Below are 24,409 nucleotides of genomic sequence, written 5' to 3' on the forward strand. Positions count from 1 at the left end.
TCTGCAAATTCATCTGGAATAACAAGAAACCTAGGATAGCAAAAACTCTTCTAAATGATAAAAGAACCTCTGGTGGAATCACCATGCCTGACCTAAAGCTGTACTACAGAGCAATTGTGATAAAAACTGCATGGTACTGGTATAGTGACAGACAAGTAGACCAATGGAATAGATTTGAAGACCCAGAAATGAACCCACACACTTATGGTCACTTGATCTTTTTCAAGGGAGCAAAAACCATCCACTAGAAAAAGGACAGCATTTTCAACAAATGGTGCTGGCACAACTGGCGGTTATCATGTAGAAGAATGCAAGTTGATCTATTCCTATCTCCTTCTATTAAGGTCAAATCTAAGTGGATCAAGGAACTCCACATAAAACCAGAGACACTGAAATTTATAGAGGAGAAAGTAGGGGAAAGTACAGGGGGAAAATTCCTGAATAGAACATCAATGGCTTGTGCTGTAAGATCGAGAATTGACAAATGGGACCTCATAAAACTGCAAAGCTTCTGCAAGGCAAAAGACACCTTCAATAAGACAAAAAGGCAAACAACAGGTTGGGAAAGTATCTTTACCTATCCTAAATCAGATAGGGGACTAATATCCAATATATATAAAGAACTCAAGAAGGTAGACTCCAGAAAATCAAATAACCCCATTAAAAATGGGGCTCAGAGCTAAACAAAGAATTCTCACCTGAGGAATATGGAATGGCTGAGAAGCACCTGAAAAAATGTTCAACATCTTTAAACCTCAAGGAAATGCAAATCAAAACAACCCTGAGATTCCTCCTCACACCAGTCTGAATGGCTAAGATCAAAAATTCAGGTGACAGCAGATGCTGGTAAGGATGTGGAGAAAGAGGAACACTCCTCCATTGTTGGTGGGATTGCAAGCTTGTACAACCACTCTGGAAATCAGTCTGGTGGTTCCTCAGAAAATTGGACATAGTACTACCGAAGGATCCAGCAATACCTCTCCTGGGCATATATCCAGAAGATGTTCCAAATAGTAAGAAAGACACATGCTCCACTATGTTCATAGAAGCCTAATTTATAATAGCCAGAAGCTGGAAAGAACCCAGATGCCCCTTAACAGAGGAATCGATACAAAAAAATGTGGTACATTTACACAATGGAGTACTACTCAGCTATTAAAAAGAATGAATTTATGAAATTCCTAGGCAAATGGATGGACCTGGAGGGCATCATCCTGAGTGAGGTAATACAATCACAAAGAACTCACACAATATGTACTTACTGATAAGTGGATATTAGCCCAGAAACTTAGAATACCCAAGATATAAGATACAATTTGCTAAACACAGGAAACTCAAGAAGAACAAAGACCAAAGTGTGGACACTTTGCTCCTTCTTAGAATTGGGAACAAAACACCCATGGAAGGAGTTACAGAGACACAGTTTGGAGCTGAGATGAAAACATGGACCATCTAGAGACTGCCATATCCGGGGATCCATCCCATAATCAGCTTTCAAATGCTGACACCATTGCATACACTAGCAAGATTATGCTGAATGGTCCCAGACATAGCTGTCTCTTGTGAGACTATGCCGAGGCCTAGCAAACACAGAAGTGGATGCTCACAGTCAGCTTTTGGATGGATCACAGGGCCCCCAATGGAGGAGCTAGAGAAAGCAATCAAGGAGCTAAAGGGATCTGCAACCCTATAGGTGCAACAACAATATGAACTAACCAGTAACCCCCAGAGCTCGTGTCTCTAGCTGCATATGTATCAGAAGATGGCCTAGTCGTCCATCAGTGGAGAGGCCCATTGGTCATGCAAACTTTATCTGCTTTAGTACAAGGGAACACCAGGGCCAAGAAGTGGGAGTGGGTTGGTGGGGGAGCTCGTGGGGGGGGTGGTTTACTTTTGGGATAGCATTGGAAATGTAAATGAAATAAATACCTAATAAATAACATAAAAATATTAAAAAATTTTAAAAAAAGATAAAAATAAAACTAAGAAATCAGAATTGGATAAAAGAACCAAGCAGAATGAAAAGAGCCCAAAATAGGCACAAGAAGTGTGAACTAATAATTCACAAATTCAAAAACCCATGAAAACACTAAACTGGCTGTCTCTGTACATGCTTTCTCAGTATCTGCCCATTTATGTGTATGTTGATCATGTTGATTTCGTATCCTTTATAGTGACAATTCTGGAATTTTTAAAATATATAGAAATATTATAAGAATGTTTTATTCAGGGAACTCTATCATAGAGATCTCTGAATCTAATTTTTTCTTGTCTCTGAGTCCAATTTCTTTCCTATTAATTCTCCTTTTAGCACTATTAACAAACTGTACACACACCCCATACACACACACACACATACACACACACATACACACACACACACACAAACACACAATGACCAACAACATAACCTGTCAGGGCTCTAGTATTATATATCCTCTAAAAGAATTCCCAGAATTCTAAACACACAATCTCAGAAACTATCTGCTGCTGGCAAAACCACATGTCTGATAGAGCACGAGGCAAATCATAATCAGCTGCTGTGAAGCAGCTCCACATCCTCAGACCTGCGATTAAAACAAAACAATATTCTTATAATATTTCTGCATTTTTTAAAGAAACCAATTTTCCAGAATTCTCACTACAGCCTTTGATGTCTTTGTGTCCTCCAGCCCCTCTTACATTCTTCATTTTTAATAATCCCACAGTCTTAAATAGGCTAGCTGAATGTCTGCTGCTCTGTAGATAACATGTATTTATCACTGAACAACTGGGATCAGAAATTAAAGCCTAATGCTAGAACACTTGTGGTACAACTAAAGTACAGACTGGTACTGAGGTACTGAGACAACCAGTTGAACTCTGTAATCATTATATTTTATAATTTAGCACCATAATAGCACCAGGTTGTGAAACAACTAGAAGAAATAAACAGAGTTGAAACCAATCCCATGATAAAATAATTATTATGGTGGAGAAGTTCCCAGTGTATAAGAGGTTGATAAGATCTTATAAATGTAACAATGGAGGAACATAACAGTCTGATTTATTAATGCAAGTTTTTTCAGGTAAATGAACTAGAATTTAACCTTTGAAATGCTGTAAAGGAAAAAGAAGAGAAAAGGAGAAGAAAGATGACAATGAAGAAACATAGGTGTGTGTGTGTATGTGTGTGTGTCTGGTTGACTGGGTGTCTCTGCTTGTATTTGTATGTGCACGAGTGTGTTTCAGTGTGAACATGCATTACCAATTGTAGAACAAACATTATTTATGTATAGGTAATAATTTAAAAAACTGATATGAGTATAGTTCAGAAAAGTAAAATCAAGATTACAATGAGATATATTTTCAACTCATTAGATGAGCATTTTGCATCATAAGACAACTTGTGGAGCATTGAAATATGGAGAAATAAATAAAAGCAACATATTTTTGAAATTATCTTGTGAAAATAAACATAAAAACTACATCTCAAGAATTCTTTGTACCCAGAATATATACATGTGACCTGCCATGATGACTGTGCTTGCAATAACAAAAGCCAGAAATAACAAAAGGGAAGAACATTGGAATGAGGATCCTAATTATATATGTTTAAATATATAGTATAGTTTCATACAACCTAAATAAATAGTGGATACATAATATTCATTTAAAATAACTCATCAAAAATTGCAAACAATTCATAAACATTGTAAAAACTCAAAACTAGGCCAATTACACCAATAGCTAAGGCAGATATATATACATACATTCATACACACACACACACACAGTAAAAGATGAGAACATAATGAAATCATTTTAACAATGATGATAGCTTCTTTATGCCTAAGTTCTATAATTTATTCATTAAAAACTCAATATTCTGCTTTATTACTTACATTTATATCACGTATATTAACTATTTATTACATATAAAATTATTTTTAGGCATTAGTTGATTGACTATGGATACAATGTAACTATAACAGTCATAAAAGTCATTAATTCAGCAAACAAGCAAATGGCATACTCACAGGTAAGATTTCAACATCAGGAATTTCGACAGATCCACCAATCCTAAGATCTATGACATTTGCATGGTGAATAGCAACCTGATTTAAGAGAGATAGGGAATTCTGAATTTTGTAGAAATTGTATTAAATTATAATCATATATAAATGAAAAATTACATGTCACTAAATGCTACTTTAAAATTTAAATACAATTTAAATAAAATTATATATGCCTGTGTGTATGCATACATGAATTGATACATAAAAATATATTCTGGCAGTTATTACTACATTTCTTCTTTGGCAATATTGATGCTGCTTGGAAAACTAAGTGTAGATTGCATAGGTATTTAACTGTAAAATATTATGTATTTGACTAGACCTGATTTTAATTCTATACAACATATTTCTCCTCATCTAATTACAACAGACTATTCAAAAATAACTTAAGTATGGCTGAATGAAATATACTTTGTTCCACAGAAACTTATGAATGTACAAAATAACTATGAAGACAGGTCAAAATGTTCTATGAGTTTACTATTGTATTTAATACATTATTTTCTTTTTAAATACCTGATTATACTATGGCATAACTCTCTCAAGAACCCTAATTTCAAAATGAAGATAACTAAAGCTTAGAAAGGCCAATGCTTTTTTTTTTCTTTTGAGGTTCATAAATTTAAATTTCAATGCAATTAAGCCTAAACATAGCCTATCCAAATATTGAACCTTCACCAAGAAAATTAATATAGTAAATAAGAATCAGCAACAATAACAAATATTCTAGATCCATGTGTGGTAAAACTCCATTTGAGTAGCTGTTGAAAGGCGTTTAAGATTAAGAGACTCTCAAAACAACATAGGCTACAGCCATTCCCTTTGATTGCCTCCAAAACCTTGAAGGTAAGACTCTATTATTGAAGATACCACACATTATGGTTATAGGAATAGAGGAATCCAGCTTTAAATGACTAGGATGCCTCCTCCCTGAGCACTAGTTTTCATAGTATTAGAAGGTGTTATACGAGTTGCTAAGGGAAAGAAGCAATAGTCATACTCCACTGTAATGACTACAAACCACAATGATCTGCTTGGAAATGTATCTCCAATAGGGGAACAATATACTATTATATTGGGGCGAATAACATAAGACCCACATCATGAAAGAAATTCATGTCTGGTACTAAAAATCAAGCCAACTACCCACAAACAGAGAAGTCATAGACTCAAGGATAACCTACTTATGGCCACTTTCCTAAAAAAATTGCAATTTCTAACTGCATTCTAAATATTTATGCTCAAACCCAGAGCTAAATATAGTTTTCATTCCTCATTAAATAAGCTACTTTTTAATAGCAGATGCAGACTATGAGGTTGTAACAGGCGAAAACACAGAGAAAAAAAATGATCATGGCTGCCTAACTCCAACTCAAACATCTACAACACAACCCTTATACCTACAGCTCAAGGAAGACCATAGAAGATGAGAAAGACTGTAAGAGTTAGAAGATAAGAATGTCCACTTCTTCCCATAATTACAGTTTTCCTAATTTTCCTAACTAATGCCATGGGGGAAATTCATCTGTTTCTGTGAGAACAGGGAAGATTTGACAAAACTCAGAAGAGCCAAAAATCCTAAAATTTTATATAAAACTGCCTCATGCTGATTGCTGATTTCAACTTAGTAAAAATATCACCTATCAATTTTCTTGAAAATAATTTTCAAAAACTGCTCCCCAATTACTCCTACTTAATTTTTTTCATCCTCTGTGTATTTATTCATTCTGAACACTTTGTATGAATATTATTATATAGTCTATGATACGTAGCCACTTTCATTCAGACTCATGTCTCCTAGTTTCATTCTTTTGCTTGTTTGAATCACTAATTCATCCCTTTGTTATTGTCAAATAATATACGACATAGATATACCACAATTTATTCATCTTCTCTCTTGAAAGTTGATGGATCATTAGGTTAGTTCTAGTTTTGTAAATTATGAGCAATGCTAATAAGAACATTCACAGGCAGATTTTACATGAATAGAAGTTTTTTTGTAATCTCTGGGAAACATCTAAGTATGAATAGAATTACTTAGTCTGTCTTCTGGTAACCCATTTCTTATGATATTTATTTATTTATTAATTAGGTATTTTCTTCATTTACATTTCAAATGCTATCCCAAAAGTCCCCCAGACCCGCCCCCCCCACCCCCCTACCCACTCACTCCCACTTCTTGGCCCTGGCGTTCCCCCATACTGAGGCATATAAATTTTGCAAGACCAAGGGGCCTCTCTTCCCAATGATGGCCGACTAGGCCATCTTCTGAAACATATGCAGCTAGAGACACAAGCTCCAGGGGTACTGGTTAGTTCATCCTTAATTTTTATTAGATAATTTGTACATGGTTAATATTTTGAGATCTCTAAACTTACATGTTTAGAGTTAATTAAATTTCTTTATAAATGATAGCTTATTATTTCACTGTTATAACTGCAAAACTCCATTAATTAGTAATGAAATAAATATATTTTAATCTCAAATGTATGCAATAACTTTGTGATAACATGTTTATTATAAAGATTTATAAAATATCAATACATAGACATGGACACACATAAATACATATACAAACATACATAGAGAGAAAGAATTACCAAATACATGAACAGACATACCTTTGCTCTTGTATCAAACTTTTCTGCTACAGAGGGTGTACAGGAGATATTAAGAACAGTTATTCCCCCAAATGGAATTATTCCCTCTGATGGAACAATATTAATGGTAGACAAAAGGCTTTGATCACAAACCTGTAACCAAAAATCGGTAAGATGCTACAGTGCCTTACAAAATAATAATATCAAAAGTTTTTCAGGAAAACATCTATAGTACTTCCTATACACAGGCTCACTGGGCATACGATATGAGGTAATTTTTTTGTAATAGAACTTGACTATATTTAATAGACAAATCATACAAATTACAACAACTAATTGCTTTAATCTAGTCCATGTTGGATGGCAATGGAGAGGAACCTGAAGAAAAGAGGGTCCAGCAACAGGCCAAAAGTGGGATCTAACTCAAGAGGATGCCCCAAGGCTATGGAGCACTCACAAAAAGGGACATATCATGACTGCCGTCCAAAAGAACCAACAAGCAGCTGAAAGGGTCAGATGCAGATATTTCCACCCAACCAGTAGACAGAAGCTGCCAACCCCTGTTGGTGAATTAGGGAGACTGAAAGAAGCTGAGAAGAGCTTCTTCTCAGAAGTCTCAATTAATCTGGACCCCCAAGATCTCTCAAACACTGGACCATCAAAACGATAGCATACACCAGGTGATATGAGGCCCCCAACACACATACAGTAGAGAACTTCTGGGTCTGTGTTCATTCAGAGATGATGCACCTAACCCTCAAAAGAGTAGAGACCACAGGGAGTTTATAGGTCAGGTGTGGTGGGGGTAGGGGTATCCATGTGGAGAAGAGGTAGGGTGGGTAGGAGGTGTGGGATGTGGAGCAGTCGGAGAATGGATGGGGGAACAGTAATGGAATACGGAATGTAAAAACTAAATTAAAAATAAAATAAAAAATAAAAGCATGTAATGAACTATGCAGTCTATCATTACTTAGTACTCATATTAAAAACACTTTTCACTTTTTTTCTCTTAATGAAACCAAATTACACGAAGAGAAAATAGGGGGAAAAGCAAAACTTATAATTTTAGAAAGTAGAAGAACAAATTTGATAAAATATACTGTGGAAATCTACTAATAATAACTTGAACACTGCCTTGTGTCCATCTATAAATAGTAAAGTATTAACACTCAACAGTATGCTTGGAACCAACAAATTGATTCAAATCATAATATGACCTGATCCAAGTAAGAATCCTTAATTCTGAATTACCTTGAAATAAGCATGGTTTTGCCCTATATTGTGAAGTATGGCTTTCCTCCAAGTAGTTAAACCTTGAGAACAATTACTGAACAGTATTCTTGGCTCTAAAAAGGTGACTTTAGTGTGACCAACCTAGTTATAAAAGGAATGGACAAATTATCAAAAATAATAGCAAATCAAATAATTTATTCCTCAGACAAGTATAAATTGGATTTACCTGTTCTACCATATATACACATACATTTAATCCTATAAATATATAACTGTTATTAATTTATCTAGTGTAGTCTGTTCATAGCTTTAAAAGGTTTTAAGATGGACAAAGAAATAAAGCCCATGTTCTCATTGGGAAAGAGAATAAAGTAATGAAAGAAGTGACAAAAATATACCCCTACCATATAACTGGAAATACAGAATCATAAAGAATTTTAAAATATAACATGTTAGATTTTTCTGAATATTTAAGACAAAGAAAATTTAACACATCTCTCGAAGTGACAGTGGACAATAATTTACTGGTGGAATGCTTCCATAGCATATGTGAATCCCTGGGTGTTATCCCCAGTCACAATACATACACACACACACACACACACACACACACACACACACACACCCCATACACATACTAATTACTGAAAGGCCCTAAGAGCTATCGCTTACCCAGTTACATATTTTGGTATTTAAAAGAATTCAAATGTCATCTAAATAAAGAGAACAAGTTGTTAAAAATGAAATCAACTAGACATACTTGACTAGAAGCCATCTTCATTGAGCTTAATATGTACTTGGACAAATATTATCCCTAAATGAGAATGGGGGCATACTTCACTTTGATTGGTAAAATTACACAGGCCCAGGGATTTGTCACTTCTGTCAAAAAAACAAAAACAAAACAAACAAACAAAAAAAAAAACCACTTCATAGAATACTATTTTCAAATGTAGCCAAAATACATGTCTACAGTATTAAAGTGAAGTAATCAGGCATTATGTGCAACTGTAACATATTTTTCCAAGTACTATTGAGTTAAATGTATTTTACACTAGACCTAATGATATCTTTATAAAATATTGTTATTATATCAGGTTTAATACATTCTTACAATTATTTGAAAAACATTTTTGTAACTGGAATAATAAGCTGTGAAACTAAGCTAAAACAGTAGGAAAAAAAGGAAATCAGTTTTTACAAATATGTGATAATATTTAATTAACATTTTTATTGAAACATTTTCTGCTTTTCCATTCTTTCTTCAGAGTTAAATTTAAAGCTTGCATAGCTTTACCTGAAATAATCCATTTTATAGTCTAGCTGTCTAGGTTATTTCCTTGTCTAACTCACTAATGATTTCATAGTTGTTTTTTTTTTTTTAATTTCATAGTTTATTTCATTCTTATTGAATAATGGGGTAGGGAACAGAGAAAAAAAATTTACTAGAAAGGGTAACATTAAAGGCTGTGAAGGCCATTTGGATCTGGAAATAAATTACAATTAAGCCATCCCTGGCATTTGTGAACTTTTAATAGTTACTTAAGCACCCTAGTCTTCTAATTTTTCATGTTATTACTACAATTATATTATATATAATACATATGAATATGTACAATAAATGCCTCAGGATTTTTAGGGATGAGCTAATAAGTAAACACCACTGAACACAGCACTTGACACATAGTAATTACTCAATAAATAATATCTATTATTACTGCTAAACCTATACTATTAAACTACTCATTTTTATGTTAGTTAAAAATACATATAGGTAAAAAATACATATAGACTGAATATATGAGCAATTGAGTACATTATTAAACTTGTTAGACACAATCACATCAGCACCAGATAAATAGTAGGTATATCCTCACTGAGAGTTAAAATGAAAAAGAAGCATGTTACCTAAACACTTGAAATACATATCCATATCATCCATGCAAGTTTGAGAAATAACAATATGCAATTTTTATGCAATGCTAAAAGTTAGCTTATTTCAAGCTGATAACTGAGGAAAGACCCTAATGTATTGAAAGTGACTTCTAATCCCTAAAATTGAAGAGTCGTTTATGTATAAACTATAAGCACCTTCATAAATGAAACACAATAGATCACTATGTCTAGAAAATATAGGTTGCATTCAATGAAAGTGCACTAGTTCTCTTAACATTGACTGGGATGCACAGGCAAAAATGCATTCTTGATGACCAAAACTCATATTGCTAGGGCATCCTGGCTTAAGAACTACCATGGAAATAAAGTTTATTAGGTCACATCTTTCATTTTTATTGTAAGAAACATTTTGGGGGGGGTTGTTTGTTTTTTTGTAAGAAACATTTTATAGTAATAAAAAGCCTGGCTTCCTCTTATAAAAATCACATAGTCTTTCCCATACTTAATTATTAACTAGAGTATTAGATTAACAGTACAATATAGTAGGAATATAATTTTCTCTACTGGATTTTATGTTGTTTGTTAATGAAACAAGTTACTCTCAATTGGCTCCCATGGCGTTATTACATATTTACCAAGCCTCTGTCAATCTAGTGTTGTTATATAATGTTCTTGGATACAGGGGTGAGCTTTTACTCTTAGTAGGCAAGGGGTTCTATAAAGTAGCTAAAATAATTATTACATGAATTCTATTTTATATGTATATATAAGCCAAGATAACTATATATCCAGATAATCCAGATACTATAGATGAAAATCACATTGAAGAGAAATAATTACATGTGCAATACACTTCAGTGTCAAAGTATTTCCTCCAGAGACTTGTAGCAAAAATTCTCCCTTGTCCGGAGAACTAAAACCTGGCTGCCATGTGACTTCACATTCCAATGAACAATATGGATCAACAGTGCCTACAGAGAACAAGATAAAATAAGGCACTTAACATATTTTCATTATTTATTTTTAAACATTCATGATAACAGCTGATTTAAAGATATAATGGCATTATAAATCAAATTAAAACTTAATTTAAATAAAGAGAAAGTATAAGTGAGGCATTATTAAATAAGCACAGTCCTAACGGATTTCATGAAACCAAAATATAAATCGGTTTTCCTAGTAAATAAAATAAATGTATATCAAAATATACCAAAGTTTGAAAAGTATCAGAAAAAAATTTTATGGCAATAAACATTAGGACTAGAGAAACACAGACGATATAAACTCATTTGTGAATCCTGACAAAATTACTTCCTCTAACTTCTGCATATTCTGCTTTCAGATGGAAGAATTAATATTATGACTTTTAATCTAGAGATTAACTTCTGATGGAACTAAAATGAATAAACAAATCTCTGTATTTCAAATGTACTGAGAGACCATGTGATATCAGAAAAATGGTGTGTAAAATGGTGGCTATCTTTAAACTTAAAATTTTAAAAGGAAATGATGCATAAAAGAGCAGAAGAGATGAGGGAACTCTGAAGTATCCCAAGAAAATAGAGAAACTTCTTTGCATGTATTTGAGTTTTAACATGAAGGATGAATGAGCATGAATACTGGCTGATTGAAAAATGTGGCAGTGGTATAAAAGTGACCAAAGAAAATGATTCACTAAAAAAATAAAAAAATAAAAAAAAATACTAGCAAACAATACCTGATGGGAAGTTATTCCTCGGGAAGAAAGAAGCTTCTGACATTTGGGGACACAGGACACTAAATCGAAGACATGAGTGACCATTACAAACAAGTCTTGATTAGGGTTAGTTTGACTTGCATGTAGGGCAAGGTCCACTATGTTCATAGCAGCCTTATTTATAATAGCCAGAAGCTGGAAAGAACACAGATGTCCCTCAACAGAGGAATGGATACAGAAAATGTACTCCATTTACACAATGGAGTACTACTCAGCTATTAAAAAGAATGAATTTATGAAATTCCTAGGCAAATGGATGGACCTGGAGGGCATCATCCTGAGTGAGGTAACCCAATCACAAAAGAACTCACACAAAATGTACTCACTGATAAGTGGATATTAGCCCAGAAACTTAGAATACCCAAGATATAAGATACAATTTGCTAAACACATGAAACTCAAGAAGAACGAAGACCAAAGTGTGGACACTTTGCCCCTTCTTAGAATTGGGAACAACACACCCATGGAAGGAGTTACAGAGACAGTTTGAAGCTGAGACGAAAGGATAGACTATCTAGAGACTGCCATATCCGGGGATCCGTCCCATAATCAGCTGACACCATTGCATACACTTGCAAGATTTTGCTGAAAGGAACCAGATATAGCTGTCTCTTGTGACACTATGCCGGGGCCTAGCAAACACAGAAGTGGATGCTCACAGTCAGCTATTGGGTGGATCACAGGGCCCCCAATGGAGGAGCTAGAGAAAGTAACAAAGGGGCTAAAGGGATCTGCAACCCAATAGGTGGAACAACAATATGAACTACCCAGTACCCCCCCCCCCCAGAGCTCATGTCTCTAGCTGCATATGTATCTGAAGATGGCCTAATCGGCCATCAGTGGAAAGAGAGGCTCATTGGTCATGCAAACTTTATCTGCCTCAGTACAGGGGAACGCCAGGGCCAAGAAATGGGAGTGGGTAGGTGGTGGAGTGGGTGGGGGAGCAGGTGGGGGACTTTTGGGATAGCACTGGAAATGTAAATAAAATAAATACCTAAAAAATGAAGCAATAGAATGCTGACCTCTGATTTTTGCAATTGCCATACAGGGCAATCAACACTCAATCACGGGATGGACAGAGTCTAAGATGATCAGAAAATACCAAGTGACATACTTTCAATATTCTTCGATGCTAATTCTGTACTATGAACAGTAACTGATAAATTAAAGAGAGCTGACTAGAGAAGATTGTTGTCTACAGGTCTGTCAAGATCACAGTGACTGAAAGCATTTAAAAATCCTGATATAGAGCATTAAAGAGACAGACGTTTGTTCTGGAAGTGTACAGCCCATTGGAATTAAGCAATGGATGTGAATGGTTGTAATGAAAAATAAAAAAGAAGATTCAATGATACAAAACAGTGACAGGAGATGATAAATAAAAAGGATTAGCAATTCATGTTGATGAGTCTGTATGAATAAAATTTCTGCCTCCAATCAGCACAATTAAGTTTCTAAGAATATTGTGCATATTAGGGAATAAAGAAAGAAGTCTTATGCATGGCTTAAGTAAGTCTGGATTTGGTAGCACAGATACTGCATATAATTAAGTGTTAAGAACCCCCATGAAGACCAAACTGCCCATCTGCTCTATGTGTCTTGGGGAGGTGGGTGGAGGAGGAGTAGTTCTGCCTGGAGGCAGGAGGTAGCCACTTCTGACTCCATACCCCTCACTGCTAGAGGTCTCAGCCAGAGATACCCTGGCCCAGTTCTAGGTCTCCTGCTCATCCCATAGACACATGCCCCTCCCCAGCCAATTTCCATTATCTTTCTCCATTGCTCTTCCTACACCTGATCCCCTGCCCTGATGAGTTTCCAATCTCCACTCCCCAACAAGTTCGTTCCTCCATCAACCTCCAATATCTACTTTATTTCCACTTCTGAGGAATATTCAAGCTTCCTCCATTAGCTCCAAGGAGTTTAGAGGTCAGGTGGGGTTGGAGGTGAGGGCATCCATATGGATACAGGGGGTTGGGGAGGAGGTATGGGATGTGGAACAGAGGGTGGATGGGCCGAAAATATGGAGTGTAAATAAATAAATAAATTTATAAAATACTTTTTATTATATGATTTGAGGCATAACAATTTACTTTCTAAATAACAATTGCCCATAAACTATAACTAAAGAGATTGAGGAGAAAGTATGGGAGGAAGGAAAATGAGGGAAAAAGGTAGGAGGCAAGGAGTAGAAAATAGAAATAAATACCAAGTTATATGATAAACTGCTCATATTCTCAGGATGCTTTCAAATGAAAAATAAAATAGTACAAGAGTAAGATTTTTTTCACAGCACTCACTGGTAAATGGATATTAACCAAAAAGTACAGAATATCCAAGATAGAACCCACAGACCCTAGGATGTTAAACAAGAAGGAAGGCCCTAGTAAGCATGCTTCAATCCCACTTAGAAGGGAGAACAAAATAATCTGGGGAGACAGAGGAAATGAGGGCCTGGGTGAGAGTGGAGAGAGGGAGAAAAAACCGGGCCAGAATCAGATTCGGATGGAGACAGAAGAGAAGCCTAAAAGGTCAGGCGAACGAATGGCAATATGTAGCTGCCATTGGTGGGGTTGAGGAGAACTTCTAGAAAGTCCCAGAGACCTGGAGTGGGGGAGGTTCCCAGGATTCAATGGGGGTGACCTCAGCTGAAATTCCTAACAGTGGGGAGATGGAACTTGAAGGTACTATCTCCAGTAGCCAGACAGGATTCCCTGGGAAGGAATCGGGACACTAACCCACCTACAAAATTTTTGAACCAAAATTGTTCCTGTCTAAAAGAAATGCAGGGACAAAAATGAAGCAGAGACCCAAGAGCTGACCAGTGACCAAACCAACTTGGGATCTGTCCCATGGGCAACCAAACCCTGACACGATTACTGATGCTATGTTATGCTTGCAGACAGTAGCCTAGCATGGCTGTCCTCTGAGAGGCTCTACCAGAAGCTAGCTGAGAGGGATGCAGATACTTAAAGCCAACCATTGGACTGAGATGGGGGAACTCCTATGGATGAGTAAGGGAAAGGATTGAAAGAGATGAAAGGGAGGGCGACCCCCATAGGAAGACCAACAATGTCAAGTAACCCAGACCCCTGAGAGCTCCCAGAGACTAAGCCACCAAGCAAAGAGCATACAAAGGCTGGTCCTAGGCTCCTGACACATAAGTAGCAGAAACCTTTCTTGTCTGTCCTCTGTGGAAGAGGATATGCCTAGGAGACCAGGGTGGGGGGATGCTCTCTAGGGGGGCGCTCTCTCAGAGGTGAAGGGGAAAGGAGATGTGGAGAGGCATTCTGTAAGGACTGGGAGGTTGGCAACATTTGAGATGTAAATAAATAAAATAATTAATTAATAAAATAAAATACATTTTTTTCACAATCATGCACCTATCCATTTATTGTTGTACCATCCTCTGTGAATCATTATAGTTTTCTATACATTTAATGTTAAATATTATAAGTGGGTACCTAAGTATATGTATGTGTGCCACATGCAAGAGATAGTCTTCAGAGATCAGAAGAGGACATCAGATCCTCTTGAAACAGAATTATAGACAGTTGATCAACTGTATAGCTACTAGGAACCAACAAACCTGGAGAATCTGTAAGAGCAGCAAGCACTCTTAACTCCTGAGCCCTCTCACTGGCCTCTGGTACACATGTTCATTTTATAGGTGTGGAAAGTGGAACACATAAAAAAATTCCTCATGATAAAATAACTGATGAGTTGAGAAACTAAGATCAGCTTTAATCCTTATTTTACTTGACACTTTTGTCATACTGTGCTTTAGCTTGTTATAAAACACCACAGTAAGTCAATGAGATGCAAAGATTCAGATCTTTCCATCTCACTGTAAAAGTATAAGAAATACATAAAATGAAAAGACAGTATTGGTCAACTGGTAACTAGCAATTTTAATTTTTTAAATTATATCTTATGTCCTTAGAAGCTATGTCCTCAGAGCACAATACAATGATGTTTGCCAATTACAATGTGTTACTAGATAAAGCACACTTTAGAAGTTACTGAGTTTGTATAATAACAAATGCATTACATGAAACTAAGAGATTACACAAACAAAGTTAAATGGATGGTTAACTAATTCAGGGGCTCATCAGAAACAGTAATTCAAATTTGCTTATACTAGTGTTCTTATTAAATGACAGTCTTAAGTTTTTACATATATATAATTGAATTTGTCACCAGTTATAATTAAACTAATTTAAAATGTAAGAAAATAAAAGTCACTAAATCATCTTATAATTACACTCAAATTATAAAAGTAATGACATTTTTTCAGGAATATTTGCAATGGTTAATGTCATTGTTTAGATTGAGGGGCCCAGTTGTATGATTAAACACCAAGCAAAATAATAGCTTTGACAATATTCAGATGTGATGTGAATAAATTAGATTTAAAATACTTAACTGAAAAATACAGCATAAATTAAGACATAGAATGTGCTAATTTGATATATGATATATACTTATATATACATATATATGTATATATATACTTATATATATATACATATGATGTATGATATATATACAGATGTTTACACAAGAAAATGCATATTCAGCTTATATTTAATATCAGTGGGTCTTTCTCAGTAATTTGACAGCCTTAAATGATTTAGAGCCTGTAAATTGAACCTTGCCATTGATCTGAATATGGTACTATCACTTTTTCTCTGGGTATGTAGCCTCCCACCTTGTCTTGTAAACATCTGACTTGTTAAGCCTCAGTTAACCAAGACCTTATATCTCCATCTCTATCCCTTATTGTGTGTTTCCGTTAGAACCTCAAAACAGAATACTTATTTTTAAGTCATATTTACTCACATAAAAATAAATGCCCCTAATGATAGTATCTATTTACTTCTATGCTCTTACAATAAGTAAATGGTACATACTCAATAAATAGTTAATTCCTGAATATATAAATGAATAAATGAATTTCTATATAAACCAAATCAAATAAACTATTACCTTGGGCTGGACAAATAGTAAATGCAATTCCTCTCAATGTAGTTACTGGTTTCCATCCAAATTGGGCAGGGCAATTGAGATGATTATATAGCCTAACTGTACCACGAAAACAGGTTTTCAACAAGAAGGATTGTGGTCTCAATACAATCTCATTAGAAGACAGCTCAAGTTTTACAGGCAGGATGGCAGCCATCACTAATATGTGTCCACCAGGTATGTTATTAATTTTAAAGGTGAATGATCTGTAACAACGTAGAAATCCCCAAATTTAACTAATAGCACAAGTATCTACTTATGATTACACACTTCATATATATGCTATAGATTACCATATAATATTAATTCTGAAAATAATGATGGAGATAAATTAGATTGTCACTGAACCATAAAAGCATACAAGTGTACAAAGTGATATATTTTACATACTTTCTATACTTTGGGAGAAAAAATAATCTATGTTACATTTATTGAAATAAATTAATATATTATAAATAATTCTAATGAGCAGAAACTGAGAAATAAACCTTACTTCCAAAATTTTCCACTTGTGGAAGATTCAAATACCATCGAAATATATGTACTAGATGTAGGTGGGATCACATATGAAAATTGCTTGGTTTTCTGAAGTTCTTCAAAATCAACATCTAACTGGATCAATATATACATGGGCAGCATATTAACAATATGAAGTAGGTGAGTATTTGTAGATTTCACACAAATATTACCAAAATTAAGGACAGATGGTCCTGAAATAATCAAAGTAAAATTAACACAAAAATATTTAGTATAATATCACAGAACTACTTAGCATATCAGATAAGATTAGCTGTACTTTTATCTAGTTGATGATAGTTTCGTGCATAGAAACTATTGCTTCATGTTCAATGTGAATATATTTTAGTATGGAAATTTTGTTTTTGTTTTTGTTTTTTTGAGACAGGGTTTCTCTGTATAGCCCTGGCTGTCCCGGAACTCACTTTGTAGACCAGGCTGGCCTCAAACTCAGAAATCCGCCTGCCTCTGCCTCCCCAGTGCTGGGATTAAAGGCGTGAGCCACCACTGCCTGGCTAGTATGGAAATTTTATGGTAAAATAAGCACAATGAAATTCCAGTCTTCACTTTGACCTGCAACATTTCACCAATGTCTACTTCTATAATACCCTTATTTTATTCAACAACATGCAATTTATAAAAATATAGTAATTTTCAACACATCATTAATTACTTCCCTAAGGGTTCCCCTTTAAATGCCAAAGGCTTTTGCTGTAATAATCTTTATAATTATATATGATCTCATTTTTAATTTGAGACAAGATTGAACTATGTAACCAAGGCCAGCTTTGAATTCATGATACTCCGGTTTATGGATCTATTCTTTATATGCATCATCACCCCACATTGTTTTCAATCTGCTAACTGTAATAGGTTGTCATAAAGAATATATTGACTATGTTTAAATATATAATATACTGACATACATGCACAAATGTTGAATACTGACCACTCCAAAATATTCTCTTGTACGTCATTACCTTTAATCCCTCTCACTAGTCCCAAAATATTTCTCCAAAAAAATCATATGCATTATTATACACCAGTTTTCTTTCTAGATTTTCTTTAAATTACATTTATTTATTTATTTATTCATTTATTCACTTATTTGTGTGTTTGTGTATCTGTGTGTCTGTGTGTGTGCATGTATAAAGAGATAATTATATTTTATTTTTATCAATATATCACATTTTCTTATTTTTAACTACATATTTTATCCTATGGGACATGATTTATTTATGTTGATATTGTGGAATAGTAAATAATGGTAATTAGCATATGTATCACCTCATGAACTTGATAGGTGTTTAATAAAAGGCTCAAAACTCTACTCTCAGCAATGTTCACATATGCATTATCTTTTTAATTATAACTACCACATTGTACAATAGATCTTGATGACAATAATACCTATAAGCTGGGGTTGGAGATTGCTGCTGAGGCAATCTTTCTTGGTCTAAATCTAGGACTACTATCAGCTAGCCTGCCACCTGAGCACAGAGCTATCACTTATCCACCTATGGATCCTCATATGTCTTTAGTTCAAGTAGAGGTTCACAACTTAGGAAGTGAAGGCAAAAGCTCTAACGATGACACATCTGTCCAAGAACCGTTGCATAATTACTATTATGTGGTCAAATGAGCCATGGTCTTTCTATTCTACCATTTTAATTCAATCTGCTTTTGAGAGGCAGGGAGACTACAAATAAAATCGTGAGTAAGGATATGAGTAGGATCTACAAGGAACTGGTGAGGGGGTGTGTGATCAAATATATTGCACAAAAACTAGTAAAATCAACACACACACACACACACAAATCAACCAACCAAACAACAAACAAAAAGACCATAGCAGATTTATGCATAATCTTACCAACAATTACTTGATGAATTTGCTTTGGTGTCAAAACTTTGCTGCATTCCTGTTTTTCTTGGTGAGTGGTTGGCTTCGATTTAAGCCCTCTGGTGATCTGTTTTTCCAAAATTAATCATTCAATATTAGTAAGAGACATTTGAAGAATTCTCATGATGTGAAAACAAAATGAACAACATTGTACATGCCTTTCTCTGCAGACATTCTGACTCTCTAGATGCTATTTTCTTGGTGCTTAACAATCTGTTAGCTTTGAGAGAAGAAGCTTTTAAGGATGGAGGTATTTCCTCTTCTATTTCTGATTGAGAGAGTGGTGGTGACTTTAGACCAGATAATGGCAGCATGCCAATATCTACTTCATTAACTGGAAACTTTCGTTCCCTATTTTAAAAAATGATGATATGATATTATTCATGACTAATTTGACTAATTACATATTATATATTATTATAATTACCATTATTAACAATAATATCATCAATAACACTAAAAATAATGAGTAATTAAGGAATTCTTCAGAAAATACAGTTGTAAATACAAATATCCTTCATGGGAAACCTTATAGCCTAATCTATATCTATTTACCTGAATTGGTATACTAATCTGCAGAAGGTTTTCTTCCACTATATGGCCTCAACTCTTCTTAAACACCTCACAGAAGAAGTTATAGCCAAACCTATATCATTGTCACACTCAAAGGGCAGATGACAGCCACTGAGGGGTTTGGAGTAAAGTAAAATGTATCTTTGGTTCAAGATGGAAACAATGATTGATGTCATTTATGTTCAAAAGAATCTTGCCATCAAACTAAGTACACACTTGATCTGAAATACATTAAGTCTTCCCCTGATGTATGTACTCTGATTCCAACATCCTAGACAGCATTGTCTTGGTAGCATGATTTTGCTGAAAGGACCCTGATATAGTTGTCTCTTGTGAGGCTATGCCAGTGCCTGGCAAATATAGAAGTGGATGGTCACAGTCAGCTATTGGATGGAACAAAGGGCCCCCAATGGAGGAGCTAGAGAAAGTACCCAAGGAGCTAAAGGGGTCTGCAACCCTATAGGTGGAACAACAATATGAACTAACCAGTACCCCCAGAGCTCATGTCTCTAGCTGCATATGTAGCAGAAGATGGCCTAGTCGTCCATCATTGGGAAGAGAGGTCCCTTGGCCACGCAAACTTTATATGCCCCAGTACAGGGGAATGCCAGGGTCAAGAAGTGGGAGTGGGTGGGTAGGGGAGCAGGGCATGAGGAAGGTATAGGGAACTTTCAAGATAGCATTTGAAATGTAAATGAAGAAAATATCTAACAAAAAATTGAAAAATTAAATTAAATTAAATTTAAAAAGAAAAAAGAAAATATCTAATTCAAAAATATTTTTAAAATAATAAATAAATTGAACTTCTAAATTAAAAAAAAGGAAATATACTTTCAGTGAATGACATGTAAAAGAATCCCTTCCTCAGGATCTGCCTCTAGGAAAAAAAAAAAAAAAACTACCTAAGACAACTCAAAATAAAAAAGTTACTGCAGCTAAAGTAATTAAATGTTTTGCTTTTAAAATATATTAAAATCTTACTAAAACAACTCAAAATTAAAACAAATCTAAGGCATAGAGAAATAAACCTGATAGTAACATGACAATTAAAATGTGAATAATAAAAATGGATATCAGGTTTTAAAGTTAAGACAAAGACATATAAAATGGTACTGATTATAAGTAATAGATTTTTGGATTTCTTCATAAAACAATGAAAACACAGACAAATCAGAATTTTTTCAAGCAAAGAAGCTTCTACAAAGCAAAGGAAAGGATAAAAGGTAGAAACAACCTTTGCAACAAAAATGACAGGCAAATTATTCATTTGAAAAGAGATTTATCTAGAATACAGAGATAACAAAAAAAACCTCAATAACAGCTCTTCAATAATCAAATTAAACTCTGTACAAATTTGATAAATGAATACTTCTCAAAGAAAATAAGATGACCCACAAAATTTACCTTATAGTGTTCAGTGTCTTCAGTCACCAGAAAAACAAGAATCAAAATGACACTAAGACTGTTTCCTCATGTTATTAAAATGACAAAACAAATGTTAAAAGGATGTAGTGAAATGGAAATCCAAAAACATTACTGGGGGTTACATATAGCCACCATGGAAATAGATATGGAAAAACTCAAAGCTCCAAAAACAAAGTAATGACAAGGACATTAAGAACACCAGGGCTGTGAAGTGGGAGTGGGTGGGTGGGGAAGGGGTGGTGGTGGAGACTTTTGGGATAGCACTGGAGATGTGAATGAAGAAAGTACCTAATTAAAAAAAAAAAAAGAATCCGTTACCTTGATCTGACCCAAATACCTTGTATGTGTGTCCTGAAATGTCTGAATATACTTCATAAATATCTTCAAATATTACATTGATCAAAAGTTATAAAACTGTTATGATGACAATAACAAATATCCTGATATGATCATTATATTCAATTATTATACTGTACTCCCCAAATTTATGAGGTCTGAGGCCCCAGGGAGTGGGGAGATCTGGTGGGGCCGGGTAGTAGGGACATCCTCTTGGAGACAGGGGAGGAGGAAGAATGGGATGAGGAACTGTCAGAGTGTGGACAGGGAGGGGAATAATGACTCAACTCTAAAAAAACATAAAGAATAATATAATAAATTTTTTTAAAAAGAAGAAAACGAAATCTGGTCTTTAGGCACAATGTTTGAAGAACTATCTTTACCTCTGTGCTTCTTTACGTAGGCGTATAGTTCTCAAATTGTTAATATAGTTTGTGTAGTAATCTCGATGTGCTTTTCTTTCCAGTTTTTCCAAATCAGTGTATTCATAATCAGGATCTGTATAATCATACCTTGGTATCTTTGTGAAAATTGTTCTACAAGATAAACAAGGTATCATGTTAAAATGACCACATAAACCTGTTCAACCAAGTTTTAGCAAATACATCTTAGTCATTTTAAATGTCAAGTCAGAGGCATTAAATAGTGAATTAGGACAAACTGCATATTCTGTGAAATATGAAGACATCACTGCATGTAGATCTCAAGTGAGGATAAGATGTAACCATATGTATGAGTGTGTATATATAGTGTGTAGATAGATAGATAGACAGACACACAGACAGGTTTCTTGATGGTAGAGTCTGACCCTTCTTTTCCAGAAAACAAAACAGGTTTCTGACTCTTAGAGGTTTTCAGGGAGTGTACAGAATTAGAAGAAGAAAAAAAAAAAAACCAACAGTGAGTTTTCTTCACCAGATACATTATTATTAGATTACATACCTTATAGGTACCCTCCCTCTCCCAAAAATGAGGATCCTGGAAAAAGCCCTGTGGCTCTATGAGGCAGAGAACTACTAAGAAATTTTGCTGTGGTGTGGCCTAACAATCTTTTACATTTCATTGCAAAACAGGTTTATGATAATACTGAACTGATTTCCCCAACGCCAAGGCCGAAGCTAGGCCAGCACAAATCATATCATACGAAGCTTGTCCACTCCCTAAAAACTGCTAAAAGTCAGAAACCCTTTCTGGTCTCTGGAACTTAAGGGTCCATCTCTCCCGTCCAGAAACCTATCATCGAATACATAGTGGATATCTTCTCTACCATTTTCCCATTTCAAGTCCAGATCCTGGCTGCAAGTAGTCAGGAGACTCTATCTTCTAACAAAGGTAATTCTAAAAGGGAAGTTTCTATCAGCTCCTTTCTAAAAACCAACTGGAAAAGGGAAAATTTGTTTTCCTAACAACTATTTTCTTAAACTTTAGAGTTCATGAATTATCCAATAATAATAAGTTGATACAAAGAAAAAATTCATAAAAGACCTTTATAGTATTTTATATGGCAATTGACTTCTTATTCTTTCTTTTTAATGATGATAAATTTCCAATAAACTAGAGTTGAATTATTTATAGCTTCTAACCTTCTTCATCTACCTCATTCACCCACAAAGTTTATCAAACATTGAAAGGCTTCCTCTATAATTAACTGATATATATATATATATATATACATATATATATATATGTAAAATTAATCAAATATGTATTTTAAAATCCCCATATTTCCCATGATTCTTCAATGTTATGCGATAACAGCTTTAAATGTGGTAAAAGTTTGTCAGTAATTTTTTTAAAAAAAGAAGGGGAGTGTTTAGTTATTCAAAGATGGTCCTTTCTTTTTTTTTTTTTTTACTGGATACAAATGTTATTCCCTTACCAAGTTTCCCCTCTGAAACCCCCCTATACTATCTTCCCTCCCCCTGCTTCTATGAGGGTATTCCCCCACCCACCCACCCACTCCCGCTTCCCTGTCCTGGCATTCCCCTTCACTGAGGCATCGAACCTTCACAGGACCATGGGCTTCTCCTCCTACTGATGTCCAACAAGGCCATCCTCTGCTACATATGCACCTGGAGTCACAGGTCGTTCCATGTGTACTCTTTGGTTGCTGATTTAGTCCCTGGGAGCTCTGGGTGGTCTGGTTGGTTGATACTGTTCTTCCTATGGGGTTGCAAACCCCTTCAGCTCCTTCAGTCCTTTCTCTAACTCCTCCATTGGGGACCCCATGCTCAATCCAATGGTTGGCTGTGAGCATCTGCCTCTGTTTTTAAAGTTTCCTACTAGATATTGGACCTAAAAATAATTCCCATATTTAAAGCCCTGAAGATTGTAAGAAGGCAAAATGAAGTCCATGGAACTTAATGCCCACTGCACCTCCCCTAAAGTAAAGACACAGGTAGAAAAAAAATTCAGAGCTATTATTACGTTTAGGCAGTCTACTATTAACATACAAATTGGCAGAAAATAACTCTCTTTTACTCTTGAATATACTAAAATTCTTCTATGATGAAGGCCAGAAAATCAAGTATTGGCCACTTTTATCTTATAGTGGTAACTTAACAATTTCTCTGAGGTTATAATGTACTTAAATTGAAGTTTAAACACTCCTTACAAACAGAACTATAAAAGCTTTAGGCCAAGTAGAAATATACGTATGAGGTGACAAAACAGGATATAACTGTAAATTGGTTTCATACAATTTAATTTTTTTTATTCAGATGAACCCAAACTCATAATTGTATTAAATATAACTATTCTATAGTATGAATTCAATAGTAATTTCTATCATTTATCTATTGCTGTTCATAATAAAGTTTTAAAAGTATTTTGCTATCTATGCAGCTGGAGCCATGGGTCCCTCCATGTGTACTCTTTGGTTGGTTGTTTAGTTTCTGGCATCTCTCGGGGGAAGGTCTGGTTGCAGTGAGGCAGGAAGGGGAGCTTGGGGGAGCACCCTCATAGAAGTAGGGAAGGTGGTGGGATGGGGGTTTGAGAAGAAACCGGGAAGGCGGATAATATTTGAAATATAATAAAAATTTAAAAAGAGAAATCCAATATATTAAAACAAAAATAAAAAATAAGTATTTTG

At 34.9% G+C, this 24,409-nt stretch overlaps 1 protein-coding gene across 2 annotated transcripts in view; it reads right to left on the bottom strand.

Annotated features, from left to right (window-relative positions):
• The window catches only part of Cfap47 (cilia and flagella associated protein 47), a 250,794-nt gene that overhangs the window by 205,419 nt on the left and 20,966 nt on the right, over window positions 1-24,409 (bottom strand). The window contains exons 11-19 of one of the 2 annotated variants that reach the window (NM_001368718.2): window positions 21,702-21,854; window positions 19,143-19,335; window positions 18,955-19,051; window positions 17,059-17,275; window positions 16,530-16,771; window positions 10,628-10,758; window positions 7,910-8,032; window positions 6,680-6,811; window positions 4,020-4,097 (exon numbers count right to left, since the gene is read on the bottom strand). In NM_001368718.2, the coding sequence (NP_001355647.2) occupies window positions 4,020-4,097; window positions 6,680-6,811; window positions 7,910-8,032; window positions 10,628-10,758; window positions 16,530-16,771; window positions 17,059-17,275; window positions 18,955-19,051; window positions 19,143-19,335; window positions 21,702-21,854 (1,366 nt within the window). Of the gene's footprint in view, window positions 1-4,019; window positions 4,098-6,679; window positions 6,812-7,909; window positions 8,033-10,627; window positions 10,759-16,529; window positions 16,772-17,058; window positions 17,276-18,954; window positions 19,052-19,142; window positions 19,336-21,701; window positions 21,855-24,409 lie in introns of those variants that run through there. The other variant, XM_030251473.1, reaches the window with a different exon arrangement.

Source organism: Mus musculus, chromosome X (genome assembly GCF_000001635.26).
Source record: "Mus musculus strain C57BL/6J chromosome X, GRCm38.p6 C57BL/6J".
NCBI classification, from domain to species: domain Eukaryota; kingdom Metazoa; phylum Chordata; class Mammalia; order Rodentia; family Muridae; genus Mus; species Mus musculus.